The sequence below is a fragment of the Erythranthe guttata genome, chromosome 14 (assembly GCF_056151865.1).
Source record: "Erythranthe guttata isolate IM_541 chromosome 14, IM_541, whole genome shotgun sequence".
NCBI lineage: Eukaryota > Viridiplantae > Streptophyta > Magnoliopsida > Lamiales > Phrymaceae > Erythranthe > Erythranthe guttata.
The window spans coordinates 18279950-18298013 of record NC_142546.1 but is presented as its reverse complement, the minus strand read 5'-3'; the positions used below and the strand labels follow the sequence as shown (position 1 = coordinate 18298013).

At 34.9% G+C, this 18064-nt stretch overlaps 1 protein-coding gene across 1 annotated transcript; it reads left to right on the top strand.

Annotated features, from left to right (window-relative positions):
- Positions 1-12664: 12664 nt before the first annotated feature.
- LOC105952557 (Methionine sulfoxide reductase (MSS4-like) family protein) lies at positions 12665-13963 on the top strand. Its single transcript, XM_012976121.2, has 5 exons — positions 12665-12783; positions 12978-13051; positions 13170-13298; positions 13399-13556; positions 13650-13963. The coding sequence occupies exons 1-5, from the start codon at positions 12756-12758 to the stop codon at positions 13765-13767; spliced, it is 507 nt and encodes a 168-aa protein (XP_012831575.2). The 5' UTR covers positions 12665-12755; the 3' UTR covers positions 13768-13963.
- Positions 13964-18064: the final 4101 nt, after the last annotated feature.

The following is an 18064-nucleotide window of genomic DNA, read 5'->3' as shown; positions in this document are numbered from 1 at the left end:
TTTAAGATTTAATATATTTTTTATTATTTTAGAGTTCTTTATGATAATGATTTTCTTATTTATAGGCTTCGTTATTATAGTTTAGGTAAGAGTCATTTTCCATGTGAAAAAATGAGTATTTTTAGATCTTATAAATAGGTTGCCAATTTGGCTTATTTTAGGGGACGAATTTTGATGATTTAATTGAGAATATTCTCGTTTGGTTCTATAATAATTGTTCGAACATATCGGTGGATTCCGTTTGTTCACCCCGACTTATCAATCGAACTTTCGCAATCGATTGTGGCGTATTCGCATACACCCTTTTGATTCCTTCTTTAGGACGGTCCGGGATTTTGATATCCGAAGTATTGATATCGGGTCTCGTCACATTGTTGGCGAGGTTTGTATCATTTGGTATCAGAGCCATCTTTCTAAGAATGTTTCGCCTATCCTTTATCTTTTTGTTGAGTCAGTATTTTTTGGTGTCTTCGTTTTACTTTTTGATTAGTGTTTATTGTTGTTGAGTCTTCTAGTCTTTTGTTTTGTTTATTTAGATTCCATAAACCAATAAAAAAAATAAAAAATAAAAATAAAAAATTTTGTTATTTGTTTTGAGCTTCTTAAAGTCTAAGTTAGGTTTTGTCTAGAGTCCTTAAATATATATATATATATATATATATATATATATATATATATATATATATATATATATATATAGGAGAAAGAGTTGAGCAGCGTAGGATGCCGGCAATGGAGAAACGCTTCCCACCCTTATTTAAAGCACTTGAGGGAATCCATGATCGATTGGAATGACTTGAAGCCCAAATATATGAACCACACAAAGATCAACATGTTCGAGGGCCATACGTACGACGTGATGTTCATCAACCTGTTATACGTCACCGTGATGAAGAGGTTTATGTTGATAAAAGTTTTGGTGTGATCCCCTGCACATCAAGAAGGGAGAGTATGGGACGAGGGTCTGGGTTGGATAGATCGAGTCGAGGATACTTTGATCGAGAAAGAGATGGCGTGGTTCGAAACCTTAGCTCAATGAAGTTGACTATACCATCCTTTCAAGGTAAGAGTGATCGGAGGCGTACATTCAATGGGAAAGAAAGGTTGAGCACGTATTCGATTGTGATTACTATTCCGAAAAGAAGAAAGTGAAGCTTGTCGTCGAAGCGTTCATTGACTATGCAATTAGTTTGTGGGACCAATTTATCTTATCTAGGCGTCGTTGTGACGAACCACCACTTGAAGATTGGGAGTCCATGAAGGCAATCATGAGAAAGAGGTTCGTTCATCCCCATTATTATAAGGAATTGAAGATGCAGAGCTTGAGGCAAGTTATTAAGTTAGAATAAAGGAGTTCATCGAGTTGGAAATCACATAGGAGATCTTCAACGAGCCAAACGAGAGAACCCTTGCAAAATCCCAAAGCAGAGGAAATTCCACGAAGCAAAGGAGACTACGAGGAATTGAAGAGAAAGAGTGATTCTTTATTGCCCCTTGAAAAAGAAGATGCTCGTCAAGCTTTTGAGAAAGAGAACACTCAAACAAATTTGGGAGTTATTGATGCGCTAGTTGAGAAAGAAGTAAGTGAGAATGTTGAGTTGCAGCCCGAGGAGGACGAAAAGTGCAAAACTGCCCCACCACTTGAAGAAGAAATTGAAGGTTCGGATTCGAGGGCGAATCCTTTCGAAGAGGTGGTGAATGATATGATCCAGCCATATCGAAGCTGGTGCCGAGCTAACTGGATTGCAAATTCTTTCAATGCAAGCCGATGAAGATGGTGTGTTCTGCGAGGTGGTGGAGAGATGTATAAGTTTGCTGCCAATGAGAGAGATCTATCATGATATCGATTGTGTTTATACTCTTTGTGATATTTGTCCGAAGTCGAGGACGAATCCTTTTAAAGAGGGGGAGTATGATACGATCCTAGCAAGCTCAAAGATGAAGAATTTGAAGAAGCGCAAGCGTACGAGTTTAAAGAGGCTATTCGAGTTGTCCTTGGAGAAGAAAGGCATGAATCAAATAACTGAGATTTCTATGGTTTGGAATTGGAAGAATAGGAAAAGGAAATTCATTGACCTAGTCGAATTTCGTGCATCCCGAGAGTCCTGTGTGATTCTGGCAAAGTTTAGCATTCGGCTTATTACTCTCTCAAATCACGTTCAATTAAGGTGATTTCAATTGCTATGTAAAGCCAACTTGAAGTTCTCCAAATTTCATGTTTTGTGTGGATAGAGATTCCAAATGTAACAATGTCCTAATTGAGCTTGAAGTGCATGCACATACACAGCCAAATGTCTACGCGAGTTTAGAAGGGTGATCGAGTTAATTAATTTATTCCGTTTTTATTTTAAGATTTAATATATTTTTATTATTTTAGAGTTCTTTATGATTAGGATTTTCTTATTTATAGGCTTCGTTATTATAGTTTATGTAGGAGTCCTTTTCCTTGTGAAAAATGAGTTTTTTTAGATCTTATAAATAGGTTGCCAATTTGGCTTATTTTAAAAGACGAATTTTGATGATTTAATTGAGAATATTCTCGTTTGTTTCTTTAAGAATTGTTCGAACATATCGGTGGATTCCGTTTGTTCACCCCGACTTATCAATCGAACTTTCGCAATCGATTGTGGCGTCTTCGCATACACCCTTTTGATTCTTTCTTTCGAACGGTCCGGAATTTTGATATCCAATGTATTGATATTGGGTCTCGTCACATTGTTGGCGAGGTTTGTATCAAATGGGTTACGCCAATAATGAGGATACCGATCTTTTCATTTCGAGATTAGCACTTTGTGTATGTGTATTGCGTCTCATCAGTTATCGGTGTTGTGACATCGGCATACTTGACTGGGTGCTCATATGAGTTCACTGAACTACATCACTCTATAAATCTCTAAGTGGTTCCCATTTATCGAATAGAGGTTTATATACTACAGGTGTACACCATTAATCATTAAGACTCAAACACCACCGTGACTTCACTAGAGGTCCAGCTGTATCGCGACTTGTCCCTGAGTCTAATAACTGTTTGTTTTGTACGACTTTTACTTATCGAATCTTCGTATTTTGGTCTTCATTCGTCCGAATTTTCGGCTTTATTTGTATATATTATGTTATTTATATTTCATTTAAGTTAAAGAAATACTATTTTTACTGATTCGAAACGATTTTCGATGTGAAGCCGAGAATCAAACCAAACACGTGCAAAAATGCATTCTCACGGGTTGTCGCACTGTTTGGTATTTCAAGCAGGACTCTCTCATTGGACCTTCGATTTATTTTATTCAAGTAGGTTTAGAAAGCCAACTGCGAGGGCTACAACTTTTGTGAAATGCATAATTGTCAAATTCGGAGATAAAGAGGGTCAAAATTGTATTTGAATTTGATGCAGAAGCCAGATCGCGATCCGACACTCCCTGATCGCGATCTGGGGCCAAACTACAGAATGTTGGAAAACATTCACGGACCCAGATCGCTATCCAAGAATCCCAGATCGATAAATTACATAATTTTTTTATCGTAACCCAGATCGCGATCCCGCATTCCCGTTTCGCAATCTGGAAAGGCGGTGCGCAGTTTTCGAGGCTGCTAGACCGCGATCCAAGAAGCCCAGATCGTGATCTGGGCACAGAAATCGAGACAATATATTTTTATTTGTTTTCTTACTATAAATAGAAGATCCTTTTCAGTTGTAACAACTTCGTGACTTCTTTTTCGATTTTTATTTGACTTTTCTTCGGTTTTTGCTTGTTTTTCCCGGAAAGCTTTGACGAGGGTTTCTACTCGGGTTTTTCATAAGCTTTTTCTTTACATTTAGTTTATGATTTCTCATGTTCTTCATATATATATATAAAATGTGAACAGTGAAAATAGTATTTATTTATATATATATATATGTAGCAGCGTTCAAGGAAGTTCAACAGTGAAAATAGTATTTATTTGTATATATATTTATTTTTTGATTTCCAGATCTGTGATTTATTGGTCGTTCTTTGGTTATGTTTATATTTTTCCGTATTAAATGTTTTCAATTGTTTGGCCAACATTTGAAATTATTGTAAATGTGAATGAACTCGAGAGAGGATTTCTCATTTGATTTTAGGAAAACATAGCTCGGGTTGTGGAAACAGAGACGTGATCTAAACGCTCTCTTGATATCAGGTTCTGAACGGAGACGTCGGACCTGTGTGTAGACACTAACTACACTAGAGACGGAGGTTAGGGTATTTTAGTATCTGGGTTAGCGAATATAGAATTGATATTAGATTCGGATTTGTAGATCTTTATTGATAGTACATTGGTGGATTTTACCATAGAAGCCATCACATGTCGGAATTCCTCGCTCGTCCTAGCGGACTGTTGTTTTTAGCATTGTTTCTTTTTAGCTTCATTTCATCTCCCATTATTTCGATTGCCTAGATAAATTTTAGGATAGTCAAACTACAGTACTTGGTAAATTTAGGAACTTAATTCCCTCTGGATCGATATCTGGAATTCACTATTCTACAAAACGCGATATTGTACACTATTCATCGAAGACCGCTCCAAGGGCCAATGTTCATGCGTTCCAAAATCTAGTGTGAAGTTTGTGCATTGTAGTAGGGGATTCACGCAGAGATAAGTCATTGGATGTCCTCAGGCTCCTATCAGTTTATAATCCATGAAATCTCTGGCCAGAGTTGATAGTGGGTGATTAGAGAAAAATGTTTTCTCTAAGCATACACGAACATATTATATTACTCAGAACGTTCACACAATTATAAAACATATAAGAGGCCGCACTGTTGAACTTCCTTGAACGCTGAAACCTTCAGTCGGCGGATCGACCTTCTCCCGAGATCTTCTAAGCTCTTCTCCCGAAGAACCGATCTTCTTTTCTCTTGAAAGAAATAAAGTTTGAACTTGATTTTCTTCTAAAAAATGCCGTAGAGGGAGCAACAATAAAAAAAAAGCAGAAAAATATAATTTTTCTCTCCAACGAAAGGCGTGAACAAAGAACTGGCATGCTATGCTACTGTTTATAATTCTGAAATGATTGTGCAGGCACTTTTTAAACTTGCAGGCACTTTTTTTTTTACCATTCTTCAAAAAGCAAAAGGTAAAAAACATTCACAAACTCTCTCAAGCTTTTGGAGTTCTTTCTCAGATCCCGACCGAGACGACAACAGTTCGGAGGTAATTTCTACATTTTCTTTATTGTTTCGTTACGAAAATTACGATTTTGATTTTTTTTTAAATAACGCATCTCACAGTTCTCGTGTGATTCTACGCTAGCGCAATAGAGTTATTCGTGTACAACCACGCGAGTTATTATTTTTTTTTTAAATTGAATAAATGCGTAGTATTGATTAAAAAAATAAAAACATTAGAGCTCGTGTTCGTAGGCGAACAAGGGGGATTGTGTTCGCGTAAAACCACGCGAGCTCGTTTCACTGAGCTCGCCTACAAACACACGAGCTCTTATTCTTTCAATTAGTTTTTTTTATCTGAATATTTGGTGCTCGTGTGAAAACACGGTAGCAGGTGCACTGTGCTCGTGTGCCTGCACACGAACATAATAGATCTGCTCGCATGTTTTCACACGAGCACTTTCATTTTTTATTTTTATTTTCAATTTTTTTTTTCATTTTTTTTTTCATTTTTTTTTAAATACTATTTTAATATTATAGATGACCGGAGGTAGAGGGAAAAGTTTAATGAGTCAAGTTGCAGGAAAAAGGTAAGAGTTTGATGAGAGCTATGGGTGGAAAGTCGAACAATCCGGATGATCCGGATCGTATTAGATCGGGGAGTCCTTGCATCCGATCGTAGAAGGAAAGTGACGGCAAGAGAAGAAGCGAGGGCTATAGAAGAAGTGAAGAGACCGAGGGAAGAAGCTATTGCAGTCGGAGCGGGGCCTTGTGTACCTATTGTCGATGATCTTCAAGTCAGTCGTGTTCGTGCTTCGTTGCCGTATGCGTACGATGATGACGATGAGATAGTGGCTAATGATGCCGACGATGATGACGAGGAGATGGTGGATGATGATCATGATAGTGGTGAGCCAGCACGTAGAGGTGGTTTGCTCTGTTTGTTTTGTACGACTTTTACTTATCGAATCTTCGTATTTTGGTCTTCATTCGTCCGAATTTTCGGCTTTATTTGTATATATTATGTTATTTTTATTTCATTTAAGTTAAAGAAATACTATTTTCACTGTTGAACTTCCTTGAACGCTGAAACCTTCAGTCGGCGGATCGACCTTCTCCCGAGATCTTCTAAGCTCTTCTCCCGAAGAACCGATCTTCTTTTCTCTTGAAAGAAATAAAGTTTGAACTTGATTTTCTTCTAAAAAATGCCGTAGAGGGAGCAACAATAAAAAAAAACCAGAAAAATATAATTTTTCTCTCCAACGAAAGGCGTGAACAAAGAACTGGCATGCTATGCTACTGTTTATAATTCTGAAATGATTGTGCAGGCACTTTTTAAACTTGCAGGCACTTTTTTTTTTTTACCATTCTTCAAAAAGCAAAAGGTAAAAAACATTCACAAACTCTCTCAAGCTTTTGGAGTTCTTTCTCAGATCCCGACCGAGACGACAACAGTTCGGAGGTAATTTCTACATTTTCTTTATTGTTTCGTTACGAAAATTACGATTATGATTTTTTTTTAAATAACGCATCTCACAGTTCTCGTGTGATTCTACGCTAGCGCAATAGAGTTATTCGTGTACAACCACGCGAGTTATTATTTTTTTTTTAAATTGAATAAATGCGTAGTATTGATTAAAAAAATAAAAACATTAGAGCTCGTGTTCGTAGGCGAACAAGGGGGATTGTGTTCGCGTAAAACCACGCGAGCTCGTTTCACTGAGCTCGCCTACAAACACACGAGCTCTTATTCTTTCAATTAGTTTTTTTTATCTGAATATTTGGTGCTCGTGTGAAAACACGGTAGCAGGTGCACTGTGCTCGTGTGCCTGCACACGAACATAATAGATCTGCTCGCATGTTTTCACACGAGCACTTTCATTTTTTATTTTTATTTTCAATTTTTTTTTTCATTTTTTTTAAATACTATTTTAATATTATAGATGACCGGAGGTAGAGGGAAAAGTTTAATGAGTCAAGTTGCAGGAAAAAGGTAAGAGTTTGATGAGAGCTATGGGTGGAAAGTCGAACAATCCGGATGATCCGGATCGTATTAGATCGGGGAGTCCTTGCATCCGATCGTAGAAGGAAAGTGACGGCAAGAGAAGAAGCGAGGGCTATAGAAGAAGTGAAGAGACCGAGGGAAGAAGCTATTGCAGTCGGAGCGGGGCCTTGTGTACCTATTGTCGATGATCTTCAAGTCAGTCGTGTTCGTGCTTCGTTGCCGTATGCGTACGATGATGACGATGAGATAGTGGCTAATGATGCCGACGATGATGACGAGGAGATGGTGGATGATGATCATGATAGTGGTGAGCCAGCACGTAGAGGTGGTTTGCTCTGTTTGTTTTGTACGACTTTTACTTATCGAATCTTCGTATTTTGGTCTTCATTCGTCCGAATTTTCGGCTTTATTTGTATATATTATGTTATTTTTATTTCATTTAAGTTAAAGAAATACTATTTTCACTGTTGAACTTCCTTGAACGCTGAAACCTTCAGTCGGCGGATCGACCTTCTCCCGAGATCTTCTAAGCTCTTCTCCCGAAGAACCGATCTTCTTTTCTCTTGAAAGAAATAAAGTTTGAACTTGATTTTCTTCTAAAAAATGCCGTAGATGGAGCAACAATAAAAAAAAAGCAGAAAAATATAATTTTTCTCTCCAACGAAAGGCGTGAACAAAGAACTGGCATGCTATGCTACTGTTTATAATTCTGAAATGATTGTGCAGGCACTTTTTAAACTTGCAGGCACTTTTTTTTTTACCATTCTTCAAAAAGCAAAAGGTAAAAAACATTCACAAACTCTCTCAAGCTTTTGGAGTTCTTTCTCAGATCCCGACCGAGACGACAACAGTTCGGAGGTAATTTCTACATTTTCTTTATTGTTTCGTTACGAAAATTACGATTTTGATTTTTTTTTAAATAACGCATCTCACAGTTCTCGTGTGATTCTACGCTAGCGCAATAGAGTTATTCGTGTACAACCACGCGAGTTATTATTTTTTTTTTAAATTGAATAAATGCGTAGTATTGATTAAAAAAATAAAAACATTAGAGCTCGTGTTCGTAGGCGAACAAGGGGGATTGTGTTCGCGTAAAACCACGCGAGCTCGTTTCACTGAGCTCGCCTACAAACACACGAGCTCTTATTCTTTCAATTAGTTTTTTTTATCTGAATATTTGGTGCTCGTGTGAAAACACGGTAGCAGGTGCACTGTGCTCGTGTGCCTGCACACGAACATAATAGATCTGCTCGCATGTTTTCACACGAGCACTTTCATTTTTTATTTTTATTTTCAATTTTTTTTTTCATTTTTTTTTAAATACTATTTTAATATTATAGATGACCGGAGGTAGAGGGAAAAGTTTAATGAGTCAAGTTGCAGGAAAAAGGTAAGAGTTTGATGAGAGCTATGGGTGGAAAGTCGAACAATCCGGATGATCCGGATCGTATTAGATCGGGGAGTCCTTGCATCCGATCGTAGAAGGAAAGTGACGGCAAGAGAAGAAGCGAGGGCTATAGAAGAAGTGAAGAGACCGAGGGAAGAAGCTATTGCAGTCGGAGCGGGGCCTTGTGTACCTATTGTCGATGATCTTCAAGTCAGTCGTGTTCGTGCTTCGTTGCCGTATGCGTACGATGATGACGATGAGATAGTGGCTAATGATGCCGACGATGATGACGAGGAGATGGTGGATGATGATCATGATAGTGGTGAGCCAGCACGTAGAGGTGGTTTGCTCTGTTTGTTTTGTACGACTTTTACTTATCGAATCTTCGTATTTTGGTCTTCATTCGTCCGAATTTTCGGCTTTATTTGTATATATTATGTTATTTTTATTTCATTTAAGTTAAAGAAATACTATTTTCACTGTTGAACTTCCTTGAACGCTGAAACCTTCAGTCGGCGGATCGACCTTCTCCCGAGATCTTCTAAGCTCTTCTCCCGAAGAACCGATCTTCTTTTCTCTTGAAAGAAATAAAGTTTGAACTTGATTTTCTTCTAAAAAATGCCGTAGAGGGAGCAACAATAAAAAAAAAGCAGAAAAATATAATTTTTCTCTCCAACGAAAGGCGTGAACAAAGAACTGGCATGCTATGCTACTGTTTATAATTCTGAAATGATTGTGCAGGCACTTTTTAAACTTGCAGGCACTTTTTTTTTTACCATTCTTCAAAAAGCAAAAGGTAAAAAACATTCACAAACTCTCTCAAGCTTTTGGAGTTCTTTCTCAGATCCCGACCGAGACGACAACAGTTCGGAGGTAATTTCTACATTTTCTTTATTGTTTCGTTACGAAAATTACGATTTTGATTTTTTTTTAAATAACGCATCTCACAGTTCTCGTGTGATTCTACGCTAGCGCAATAGAGTTATTCGTGTACAACCACGCGAGTTATTATTTTTTTTTTAAATTGAATAAATGCGTAGTATTGATTAAAAAAATAAAAACATTAGAGCTCGTGTTCGTAGGCGAACAAGGGGGATTGTGTTCGCGTAAAACCACGCGAGCTCGTTTCACTGAGCTCGCCTACAAACACACGAGCTCTTATTCTTTCAATTAGTTTTTTTTATCTGAATATTTGGTGCTCGTGTGAAAACACGGTAGCAGGTGCACTGTGCTCGTGTGCCTGCACACGAACATAATAGATCTGCTCGCATGTTTTCACACGAGCACTTTCATTTTTTATTTTTATTTTCAATTTTTTTTTTCATTTTTTTTTAAATACTATTTTAATATTATAGATGACCGGAGGTAGAGGGAAAAGTTTAATGAGTCAAGTTGCAGGAAAAAGGTAAGAGTTTGATGAGAGCTATGGGTGGAAAGTCGAACAATCCGGATGATCCGGATCGTATTAGATCGGGGAGTCCTTGCATCCGATCGTAGAAGGAAAGTGACGGCAAGAGAAGAAGCGAGGGCTATAGAAGAAGTGAAGAGACCGAGGGAAGAAGCTATTGCAGTCGGAGCGGGGCCTTGTGTACCTATTGTCGATGATCTTCAAGTCAGTCGTGTTCGTGCTCCGTTGCCGTATGCGTACGATGATGACGATGAGATAGTGGCTAATGATGCCGACGATGATGACGAGGAGATGGTGGATGATGATCATGATAGTGGTGAGCCAGCACGTAGAGGTGGTTTGATGTGATCCCAATCACATCAAACAATCAACAATTTCAAAGGTTTTTCATTCATATTTTAAATTGGTGCAGATCAGATTTGAGAGGCTTTAACCACAAAGATATCAATCTTGGAATGTTCTAATTGATGCAATCACATATTTTGAGGCTTTGGAATGTCCAGGATTTACACAATAAAACGTGCACACGTTTTTAGGTGTTTGGAAGGATCTTTATTAGTGCATTTCAGCCTTGCAAGATCAAGACCATGATTTAAAAAGCTTTCTTAATTTAGTTCAATAAATGTTAATTAGATTGGCTGATTTGTGGCTGATTTGATTAAATTGATAATAATTCCTTATTATTAGTTTCTTTCCATAGATTAGATATCATTGAACCCTATATAAAGAGATAAATTTGCATGAATAAAAAGACACAACAATGTATTGGAATCATTTTGAATAAGAGTTTGTCTCTTCGGTTCTTCAAGAACCATTATTACTAAATGAACTTATCGGAGTCGATCTCCGTGGCGTTCGTCCCTGACTTATCAATCAATCTTCCGCGATTGATTGTGGCGCATTTGCATACCAAGGTTCTTGCCTCTTTATAAGCAATAGGTCGAGGTTCCACCCCATTGAATCCTTCTTTGGACGGTCCAGGATTTGAAATCCGAAGAATTGATATCGGGTCCCGTCACATGGTTGGCGTGGTTACTTTAAATAAGAATTTTTTCTTATATTAATATATTAAGAGGGAAAAGTTTTGACACTTTCATTAATTTGTTTCTTTAAAATATTTTATTACACTCAATTTTATTTTACAAAAAATAGTTCAATATCATATCAACATAAAAAAATATTTTTAATTTATTTAATATATAATTTTAAATTATTTATTTGAAACTAAATAATGTATAAATATTATAATAATATTTTTTGAAAAAATATTAGAGTAAAATAAGTTTGACAATAATATTTCCAACATGTGAACAACTTATAAAATCTAAAAGTAACTTATAAGTTACATATCTAAATACCATAAAAAATAATTTTTAAAATAAGATCTAACAGCTTATTAGCTTCTACAACATATTATCAGTTATATGAACTTATAAGATGTTTTATATAAGATTAGTCAAATGGACTCTAAGATGTGCTAAAGAGAGAATAGGGGGTTGGGGCGGCACGAGAAAAATAGGGAGAGTTAGAGAGAGAAAGAGAAAGAGCGTAAGAGGTGGAGGCAACTGAAAAAAAATACAGAGAAAAACAAAGAAATGGGAGATGAGAGAGCATCGTGGTTTTGTAACAATTATTATAAGAGTATTTCGTGTTAATAAAAAAAATCAAATAATGTGTGTTATTAAATTTTGTTTTCAAATAAGGATTTATTAAAAATATTCTATTTGAAGTTGTGCCTCACGTCTAATTAAGTTCAAAGTGATCGAGGGACTCCCCAGTATTAACCAGAATAATAAATAACATAGGGTTTGAGCCCTTAAATAACACCAAACGACCAAATTAGTAAGTAGTATCAATGTTGTTAGAACCGGACCGAACCGGCCGCTCGGACCGGTTCGACCGTGATCCGGTAATAAAGCTGTCCGGTCTAAAATCTAAAACCCAAAAAATAAAAAACCGAGTCAAATGACCAAAATTTGGTTCGACCGGGTAAAATCCGAGAACCGACGTGTCAGTTAAGGAACCCGGTTTTCGGCCAAAACGTCTCGAATCAACGCTGAGTTGATTATTTGTGGCTAGATTTGAACGAACCTTCACAGACTTAGTAGTGGGTGGCCGGATCTAGTTATGAGTGGTCGAAAGATTGTCGGATATGATTTAGGGTGATCGAATAGGGGTGGCCGACCGGCGGATTTGAAGAATAAAAAATAAAAATAAAAAGTATAAACAATAAAATATAGTAACGAGTGAGGTGACGTAGATAAAAGTGAAAACAATAAGTGTGAGATTAAAAATATAAAGAATAATTAATAAAATAATGGTATATTAAAAAGAAAATATCAAAAACCCGGTTGAACCAGTTCGACCATATAAACCCATGACCCAAATGGTCGTCCGGTTCTATAGCCGGTCCGATTATGAAAACATTGATTAGTATTACCTAATATAATTCTAATTCTCCTAACCAAATCAGATACTAAGCTTATTTGTCGTTGCACAAGGCCATTGACTTGCTACTCAATTAACTATGAAAACTAGGAAATTAACTTATTATAAAAACAAACTAAGACACACATGCCTATAATAACCTAGCATAACCCTAACTATTCTAATTAATTATAACTAAACTCAACCCCTAAAATTAAATAATTAAATATTATTTAGATCCTAATAGTAGTCGAATTGCAACTACTCTTCTTATATATATCCGTCCTCTTCCAAAGAACAGTACTTTTCATAGTACGCCAGCAATTTTCTCTGTTTTCTGCCTCGCTAAATATACACAGCAAATCCCTTTTTTTTTCTTTGGATACTTTTTCTGCAATTATGTTGGTTTATCAGGATCTTCTTTCTGGTACTTAATTACTTCCCTTATTTCAACAGTTTCTTGTTTTTTTTTCTTTTTTTCTTTGAAGAATTTGTTATTAATCATGATTCAATGTTTACACAAGGGTTAACTTTTTTTTTTTTCCAAACTTTTTGTAATGAGTAATTATGTGTGTAACTATAAGTTATTATGTATATAATAATTAATTGGTGAATTATCAGGAGATGAGCTTCTCTCCGACTCGTTCCCCTATACTGAAATCGAAAACGGGATGCTTTGGGAAGTTGAAGGGAAGGTAATTATATATCCCTTTAATGTATTCTCTCTATGGAATTTAGTAGATTTTGTTTTTCTTGAAAATTATAATTGATAATAAGAATATATTTTATTGTTTGGAAATTATATATAAATAGTGGGTTGTTCAAGGAGCGGTTAATGTAGATATTGGGGCGAATCCTTCGGCGGAAGGGGGAGAAGAAGATGAAGGTGTCGATGATCAATCTGTCAAAGTTGTTGATATAGTTGACACTTTTAGGCTTCAGGTTAGTACCTTACTTCAAAAAAAATAACATGCATGCATGCATGCTTTATAAATTGTGTTAATTATTTGTTATTAACTTATATTAAAATTTATATTTTCAGGAGCAACCGGGTTTTGACAAGAAGCAGTTTGTGGCATACATAAAAAAGTACATAAAGAACTTGGTCCCGAAGTTGGAATCGGAGAAACAAGATTTGTTCAAGAAACGGATCGAAGGGGCTACCAAGTACCTTCTTTCTAAGATCAAGGACCTTCAATTGTAATAATTCTTTTTATTATTCTCATTATAATTAATTTCTTTTTTTGTATTATATTTCATTTATTTAATTATTGGGTTCGTAACGATCGACAGCTTTGTTGGGGAGAGCATGGATGATGAAGGAACAGTGGTGTTTGCTTACTACAAAGAATCTGCTACTGATCCTACTTTTCTCTACTTAGCCTATGGATTGAAAGAAGTCAAGTGCTGAAATTATTGATATGCATATGCTTTTGTTGTTTTGAGTTTTTTTTTTTTTTTTTTTTTTTTTTATGGTTCAGTTGATAAGAATTTCAGTACGCTATGTTTTATGGTATAGTTTCAATTAATAGTGGATAAATTAGTTTATATAGGCATACATTTTCGGAATCTCTTTATGATTGGATGAAATATTCACTTGTTAATTATTTTTGATAAGTTATGATAAAATAAATAATAATTAGTTAATTATAATTTAGAAACAATATTTGAAACCTCTTAGATTTTTTGCGGAAGTATATGAACAAGATTAACAAGGAAATAATCGAGGAGCACGTATCTCCTAGTTCATATTTTACTCTTGCTAATGCATATTTAATTACAAGTACAAACTCAAGACCTATTTATACTAATCTAGGCATATGTAGTACATGCATCGTATTAAATATATTCATATGAATACTAGATATACATATATCTAAGTATTCATGTATTTGACTATTCATTATTCTATCATATATTATACATGCATGTGCATATTCTAGAAAGTATATTAATATTTCAACAAAACCAAGAGAAATATAACTTATAAACATGTAACTTCAAAAAATATATGAAAATAATAATTTATTATACTAATATACAAATAATCATTGGATTTATTGTTTTCATATTATTTGAATTTAGGAACATATCTAACAATTATAGGGCAAATGGCCAAGAGGGACATGACAAGAGATTTAAACGCTCATTGTGGTCCAGACAAAAAACAGTCTTCCAAATAAAACCATCCCTATGTCTTTTGTCTAAAATACCCTCCATAATATATTTTTTTATCAATTCTATCCATTATACTCTAACTTTCTCAAAATAATTTTTTTGAAACTTTTTTTTCGGCCTGATTCTGGCGTTTAATTTTTTTTTTTTGAAAACTATTTTTTTCTGATTTGTTTTTCGGGCCAGTTAACCGCCGGTCTCCGACGTTGACTTTTTTTTTTTCTTTTTCTTAAAAAAAATATTTTGATTAATATTACTGTCTTGACTGTTAAATTACTGTCTCCGATAGTAGTTTAACTGTAAGAGACAGTAATTTAACTGTTAATTGACTATAACAGTAATTATGAATACCAAAACAGTAATATTACTGACCCAAACAGTAATTTTACTATCCCAAACAGTAAAATTATTGTCTCAGATAGTAATTTTACTGTTTGGGACAGTAATATTATGAATATTACTTTTCCGAACAATAATATTACTAATATTACTATCTCAAACATTAATATTATTGCATGAGACAGTAATATTACGGTCGAAGACAGTAATAGTACAGTCGAAGACAGCAAAGTTGCTGGCCAGGACGATAAAATTAATTAATATAGTAAAATTACTGTCTCATGTAGTAATATTACTGTCTCAGACAGTTAAATTACTATTTCCGACAGTTAAATTATTGTTGGAGACAGTAATTTAGTAGCATAAACAGTAATATTAATTAAAATATTTTTTTTAAGAAAAAAAAAAAGAAGTCAATTAACAGTTAAATTACTGTCTCCGGCAGTTAAACTACTGTTGGAAACAATAATGTAGCAGCGAAGACAATAATATTAATTAAAATAATTTTTTAAAGAAAAAAAAAGTCAAGTCGGAGACCGGCGATCTACGGCGGTTGACTTGCCGGAAAAAGGAAATCAGAAGAAAAACAAAGTTTTCAAAAAAACAAAAAAGAGTCAATGGAGACTGATTGTTGACTTGCCGAAAAAAAAATAACAAAAAAAAAAGTTTTCAAAATCAAAAAAGTCAACGCCGGAGACCGGCTGTCTCCGATGGCGGCGGGTCAAAATTGAAATAAGGGTCAAAATTAGTTAATTGGTGAAATTGGGCTTAATTGAGGATATAAATCATGAAATTGGAGTTGAATTGGGTTTCAAGGAATCGGGGGTAATTTTGGTATATATAAAAGGATTTTCCTTATTTGTAAATAAGTTTGAATGAGCTGGAATTATTTGAAAGACAAAAAAATCGGATGTCCCTCTTTTAATTAAATGCTCTTGTCATTGGCATCTTTGTCATTAAATTTTTATTAAAATATATAATCTACATAAATTCTTAATTTATAATTTTTTTTCCTGTCGTTTTATGTTAATATTTAAAAACTTATTCGATTTGATATGTTTTTTTTATTGTTACTATTGTGTTTACAATTTATTATAAATAATTATAAGTGATCCGGGCATGATTGCCATACAAAGCTCGTTAAGAAGAAAACTCAATTTACTCATTACCTTTATCCACAAAGGAATGGGCGGCTGACAGATGGGACTAACTTTGCAGCTGGGGTAACAACAAAGCCAAAAAGATCTGCAGTGACAAGGACCGGTGAACCACCCACGTAGAGCCAAAGAGTGGGGAAGGGCTTGTAGCGAGCCCTTTCCCCTTATGAAAGAGAGCTCTCTCTTCAAGAGCGAGCTCCCATTCCACATAGTTAGGAGATCTCATCAGAGATCGTTGTCCACAGTCAAGAGCATGCGCCCCAAAAGCAGGAGCTCGCCGATGGTAGGCCAGAAAACCCGAAATGTTACATCATCTCCACGAGGGGGCATGGCCTTAAAGTGACAGTGGGACTACCGCTTTACCTATAGGGACATGGATAAATAGCAGTCTTGAAGTACAAGAATGACGACATATTTTGGCCATTATCATATTTTCACTTCCTCTATTCGAATACATTATTGATTTGATCGTCGGAGTACTAACGTCGGGAGACTCCTCTCTGTAATTTTTTTTTGCAAATCTTTTGGGTTTGGCTTGGGCTTTCGTCCTCAGGCCTTCCTTACGCAGTTCACCAACCCATTACATATTCTCATTTTTTTGTTCCATCCATTAAGGTCAAATCAATACGAACGTAATATTTTTTTTCAATAAGTAATATTTCGTTAAAAGTTAATTAAATTATACATCAAATGACTATAACGAGATGAATTGAAGGGATGAAGGATGAACATGAGAATAGAGACATAAGAGGGTAAAGCCAGGCTAAATAATAAGATGAGAGATTATTAGTGAAATTTGGCCTAACTAATATTTAAGTTTGTCATTAATTTGAATTATTTAATATCTCTCTTATTTGCAAATACTTAGAAGACCATAATAAAACCATATAAAAAAAAAAAAAACTCGTTTTTAACCAAGTTTACGAATATTTGTACATTTGTACTACATGGACTACATTCCTTTTTCTAAAAGAAAATTAGGGTTATGACTTATGAGTTCAATTAAAGTTCGATTTAAATCAAAAAATCAAAAAATCAAAATATTATATCTGCTAAATTTGAGTCGCATGACCCGAAAATCAAGAAACCCAAATAAAACACATGATCAACTACAAAATGCATATTCAGTGGGGAAGTCAGTATAGGGTCAAGGGAGGCCATGCACTTCCCTTCAAATTTTAATTTATTTACTATTATATACGTATATATAATTTATTGCCTTTTGTATTGTGCTTTTATAATTTTAACAATTTAGTTTTATATAAAAAATAAAATGAAGTGTTTTTAATTGGGAAAAGAAAAAAAGAAAAATAATAATACATCGAACAAGTAGGATAAGGAACTTAAAAATTGTGAAATGACGACTAGTAGAAAAATGGTTTTTACTACGGTCATTAATCGTAACAAAATGTATCTAATTCGTACTAAAAAGGCTTTTGCTACGCATTTGCTACGAATTTGCCCCGCGGCATATACGGGCGTGATAAAAGCTTTGTTACGGTAAATGCCATACCAAATACTCTTTTGCTACGGTAAATTCTAGTATTTACTATGGGATCGAAATTGTTTCGTAGTAAAAAGTACCTTTTATTATGGTTTTCTATCATAGCAAAAAAATCCGTAGTAATAAGCAAATTTTCTACTAGTGGACAGACTCAAGCCCATATTAATCCACCCAAATTGCATTATTATATTCCACAAATAATTCAAATTAATGGGAAAAAGTCCTAAACTTTTCCTATCTTCTAGTTTTGTTAAAAAAAAAAAAAAAAAAAAAAAAAAAAACCGTAATATTTCTTTAGAGGGCAAGCAACCCTGAAAATTTAAGTCCATGACTATATTCTATACTCGTCACTCTTGGAACAATCATTGTTGCCATTAATTTCTTTAAATTATTTTTATTTAAAAAAAATAGGGGGCTTAAGATATGCATCCCTAGTGGGAAACCATGGGAAACCTTATTAGATGATACACCCAAGCCCGAAAAAAGATTTGTTATACATCCTTTTGTAAAAATCTTACCAATATACCCTCACG

Excerpts from the sequence above, each read along its gene's own strand:
- LOC105952557 (XM_012976121.2), top strand. The coding sequence starts at position 12,756 with ATGTTGGTTTATCAGGATCTTCTTTCTG. Across the intron at positions 12,784-12,977 it reads TTATCAGGATCTTCTTTCTG|GAGATGAGCTTCTCTCCGAC; the intron begins GTACTTAATTAC and ends GTGAATTATCAG. Across the intron at positions 13,052-13,169 it reads TTTGGGAAGTTGAAGGGAAG|TGGGTTGTTCAAGGAGCGGT; the intron begins GTAATTATATAT and ends ATATATAAATAG.